We start from the raw sequence: 5,000 nt of genomic DNA, 5'->3' as shown, positions 1-5,000 counted from the left end.
ACACACCGTGACACACCTATACCTCCCAACTCCCATTCGTTGCTCTTAGCAGGGAGAGTGCACACACGTATACATACATGAATACACTTCAAAACACACACATACTCACACACACCACAAACACACACATACTCACACACACCACAAACACACACATACTCAAAAACACCACAAACACACACACACACACACAGTGTCAGCACAACCCCCCCCCCCACGCTCTTAGCAACGAGAGCACACTCCCAGTCGTAGAACTTTAAGATAAGACCCCCCCATGTTGGCTCACACACACACACACACACTCCCAGTCGTAGACCTTTAAGATAAGACCCCCCCCATGTTGGCTTATTGAATTTGGCTGCAATCAGGCTGCTGTGTGCATCCGCGTCTCCTGCCTAATGAAGTTAATAAATATCTCTGCTGCTGCAGTTATCTATGAGGGCTGTGTGTGTGTGTGTGCGTGTGTGTGTGCGTGCGTGCGTGCATGTGTGTGTGCGTGTGTGTGCGTGCGTGCGTGCGTGTGTGCGTGTGTGTGTGCGTGTGTGTGTGCGTGCGTGCGTGCGCGTGTGTGCGTGTGTGTGTGCGTGTGTGTGCGCGGGTGTGCGCGTGTGCGTGCGTGTGTGTGCGTGTGTGTGTGTGTGTGGCCTAATGAAGTTAATAAATATCAGTGGCGTGGCTGCTGTACTTATCTGTGAGGGGGCAGCCTGTGCTTGAGCTCTGCTATCTGCTGCAGAATGGGGGTTAATTGATGTTGCCTAAGAGACGCCCCAACATGAAAAGGCTGCTGGAGAATGCTGAGTGTGTGTGATGGCGTATATATGTGTGTGTGTGTGTGTGTGTGTGTGTGTGTGATAGAGAGACAGAGACAGTAAGAGACAAACGAGAGGATGGAATTTGAGGAATGGAGTGAACAAGAAGAAAAGAGAGAGAGAGAGAGAAAGAGACAGAAAGAGAGAAACACAAAACTGAAAATGTAACTTACCGCCTGTTAACCTACAGACTTACTACACCAGTAGTTCTATTTCGTTTCTCCTGACCGCCAGAGGCGGTGCTTTCAGCACATGGATATTCATCACACGAACGTGCAGGTCGAGTATTAGTAACAACAAAGTCACCTGTGACCTGGGTGACGTCATCGATGTGCGCCAGCACAAAAGAGAGGTCGACCCAGGAAGTGACCTCTTGAATCTTCTCGCGATTGACGCAGGATTGCAGTTGTTGGACTAACACGCTGGAGTTTCGCTACCCACAGAGGTTGGAGCTGTGACCAGCTGGTTCACCCTCCTAGAGACTACGTTAGTCTACATTATAATTCTTCAAACCGGTAAAGCCATTCGTGATACCTTGCTTCGCGCTGAGTGGCCTCGCTCGGGGAGCGTTGAGTTCTGCGAGGCGGTGTTTCTCGCCGCGGACTCGCGGGCGGAGGTTTTCGATGGCTAGCTCTCCGGTTCAATTAAGGTAAGTTATACGTTTATCACGACTTGTTGGTGATTTGTTTCGCTGCAGTCGACGGGTGTTTCTCGCCGTAGACATTGTTTTCTTTTCTCAGTTGCCTGTTACAGGCGAGTCGTGGCAAAGTGCGCCATTTAGATTAAGTTGTGTGTATATATGTTTGGCAGCGTGATATTCGCTCCGGTAAAGGGACAAAGCCAACATCATTTATAGATTGTTTAAGTTAAACATCTTGCAGAGATTGTTATTGTTTACAGCTGTCAGAGCCAGGGTGCACTCGCCGGTGGCTACAGCTTTATCTTTGATCAGCCTGGTGTTCTCCCGCCTAGCTACATAGGGCACTTTGCTGGACATGCACTCGTCCTGTGCCGGTTGTCGGGCCCCCCTCGAGCCAGAGGATGGCCACACGGTATGCCCCTCTTGCCTGGGGGTTGAACACCTGAGGCAAGGGCTGACTGAAGAGGCATGCATGAATTGCATTTGCCTCAGTGTGGCAGCGCGGTCAGCTAGGCTAGCCCAGGTGGATCAGCAGCCCGGTACTTCCCAGGGCAGTGGGGGGCAAGAGGTGGCGCCAGCCATGAGACCTGGCAAGCGCCAACACGGGGCTTCACACACAGCCTCTAGAGGTAAGAAGCAGAAGGCCGACTTAGCTTCTAAGGTGGAGAAGATGGCTGAGGAGTTTGAGCAGATCAAGACTCTGCTCACCGCCTTACGACCACCGGTGTTGAGTGTGCAGGGCAGTGTTCTCGCTGAAACCCCTTTAGCCTGGCAGGATGAGCTATCACCGCCGTCATTGTCACCGGCGGTCAGGGCCCAGGGCCAGGACGAGCTTTCTATCAGGGCTTCAGAGAGCTTAGAGTTGGGTGAACCTGAGCCGCACGAATCTGCCTCTCGTGACTCTCAGACCAGCTCCCACGCCGCCAGTCAGAGTACAGGGGCAGTGTCAGAGGCTGGTCAACCTTCGATTCAGCCAGCTTTGAAGGCATCGTTAGCCCGTTTGGGGCTGGATGCGGCGCCAGCTGCCGTGCCTAGGCAGAATGCCTTTTTTAGGGGCTCCACGCATCCCTCCACATTGGCGGTGCCGCCCTCGGCCCCGTATATTGAAGAGCTGCAGAGGTGCTGGGCAGACCCTAGACGGCTTTCCCATCTCCCCAGGGACTGCAGGGCGCTAGCGACCATGCAGGGCGCTCACTATGGTCTGCAGAGCATGCCGAACATAGAGCCATCAATGGCAGCCCTGGTTCTGTCTCCCAATGAGGCTCTTAGGCCTGATGCCCGTTGCCCCCGGGCACAGTGCCGTGTCACGGATGACTTGATTGTCAGAAGCTATGACACGGCAGCACGTATGGGACGCATTGGTAATTCGATGTCCCACCTGATGCTGGCCCTCGCCCAGACGTCCCAGGGGGCAGACGAGACATCGTCTCAGGAGCTGAGTGACGCGTCACTCCAGGCCCTCGCCTACATGACCAGAGAACTTGGTAGGCTAATGGCATATTTAACCCTCGCCCGCCGCCAAATATGGCTGGCCCAGTCTCCGCTAGCAGAGCCTGACAGAAGGGTACTTCGCTCTCTCCCTGTCCTCCCTGGGGAGTTGTTTGGTCAGGCCGCACAGCAGGCACAGGGCTCCAACCTCAAGGGGGCCGGCGCCAGCGCTTGCAGCATGGCCATCTGCCCGCCAGGAGCCACAGCGGATGTATGACTTTCGCCGCTCCACCACCTCCCGCACTCTGCACAGGACGCCAGAGCCGATGCACGTCGCCCCTCTAGAGACCAGAGGGGGCGGGCGGGCAGACGGTGACAGCTTCACACCGGCGGTCGGCAGTTTTTCCAGCCAGCAGTTCGAACGCTGGAAGACATTAACATCAGACCCCTGGGTGCTGGCAACCCTGTCAGGGGGCTACAGCATCCAATTTCGACGCCGACCGCCAAGCTTCAGAGGGGTCAAGACCACCATCGTGAGCAACCCAGGGAAGGCCCTAGCCCTGAGACAGGAGATCAACGCTCTCTTAGAAAAGGGGGCCATTACGCCAGTCGACAGGCAGACACAAGAAGGTGGGTTTTACTCAACGTATTTCATTATTCCCAAGAAGGACGGCGGTCTCCGCCCGATTCTAGACCTGAGACCTCTCAATGCCCACCTCAAGGTCCTGAAATTCCGTATGCTGCGCACTGTGGAAGTTCTCCAGAGCATTCAGGGGGGCGACTGGTTCACAACCATCGACCTGAAGGATGCATACTTTCATGCCGATTGCACCACATCACAGGCAGTTCCTTCGGTTTGCCTTGGAGGGACGGGCGTACCAGTTCTGCGTCCTACCTTTTGGCATTGCGCTGGCGCCTCGTGTGTTCACCAGGTGTATAGCAGCGGCGTTGGGTCCATTGCAGGCACAGGGAATACGTATTCTGCCCTACCTCGACGATTGGCTGACCTGCTCCCAGTCGGAGGCTCAGGCCCACATAGATGCCGCTGCAGTGGTCGCGCATATCTCAGCGCTAGGGCTCAGGGTCAACCACCAGAAGAGCTCTTTGGTGCCCAGTCAGGAGACCGTGTTCTTAAGCGTATGGTACGCTCCCGCGTCTGCGTCCCGCGCACGCGGCACTGGTGAGTGCGTGACGAGATTTGCGTCATTTTTACAGCATGCGTCGCGTCTTTGAGTCGACCGAATTTTAAGACCGCGCGTCAAAGTGACGCGTAGACTGCGCATGTGTGAAACGGAACTGCTGTAAACACTCCCCTCCAGTAGGTGGACCACATAGAAGAAGAACACTTAAACCTACAAACAAACCTAGACAGAAGAAGACTTGTTTGGTTACCATAACGACGATGGAACAGAGAGAGCGCCTGTCCTCAGCTTGCCTGGCTTTGAGTTACGTGAGACACCACGAAATGGAGTCAACTTCGACCGATTAAAGCCACAATTATCCACAGATACATTCTTTAACATTATATTTAACGGTCACTTTATGTCGTTGAACCCAAAGTATTTCAAGACACCACATTTTAGATTAGTTGGGGACGTAATTATCTGCTGGCCGTTCTGTACGTCACCTGATTGTCGAAACAGGGTGGCTGCATATGGCTCATTGTGGCTACTGGCTATTATATTGGCTTGCTTTGGTCATGAGCCCTGGATCATGTAGCACTGAATGAGATGGCAAACAATAAAATAAAACTAATCATAGACTGTAGAAATGCGCTACACAGCACTAAAAACCGAATAGTTTATTTACAGTTTGACTACGGATATTTCACGTCATGTTCAAATAAAAAGTGACAGCCCTACTCCCTGGGGAGAGAGCTGACATGACTTCGGATTAAATGCATCTTTTAAAAATGAGCGTAGCCTAGCACCTATTACTGAACAATGCAGAAATCAAATCGCGAAACCCAGAGCCATATAAAGGTATCTATCTACAACGCTCAGGCGAAACCCAGTAACACTTGCTGATCGAGATGCATTCTCGCCTGTTCCGTATATAATGCGTTATCAATAGTGATTATAATAATAAAGGGAATGTAGCCTACCTCTCCCAGGTGCAATCAT

At 53.0% G+C, this 5,000-nt stretch overlaps 1 protein-coding gene across 1 annotated transcript in view; it reads left to right on the top strand.

Annotated features, from left to right (window-relative positions):
* Nucleotides 1-3,154, top strand: part of LOC143140479 (uncharacterized) — a 70,400-nt gene extending 67,246 nt beyond the window's left edge. The window contains exon 13 of the mRNA XM_076301402.1: nt 1,790-3,154. Coding sequence (XP_076157517.1) covers nt 1,790-3,154 — 1,365 coding nt within the window. The remainder of the gene's footprint in view (nt 1-1,789) is intronic.
* The last annotated feature ends 1,846 nt before the right edge of the window (nt 3,155-5,000 follow it).

The sequence above is a fragment of the Alosa pseudoharengus genome, unplaced genomic scaffold, assembly GCF_046254945.1.
Source record: "Alosa pseudoharengus isolate Yale_2024_CS ecotype anadromous, Long Island Sound unplaced genomic scaffold, YU_APseudo_1.1 YU_APseudo_1.1_scf_23, whole genome shotgun sequence".
NCBI classification, from domain to species: domain Eukaryota; kingdom Metazoa; phylum Chordata; class Actinopteri; order Clupeiformes; family Clupeidae; genus Alosa; species Alosa pseudoharengus.
The sequence above is the reverse complement of the archived record's forward strand: the minus strand, read 5'-3'. Positions and strand labels throughout refer to the sequence as shown.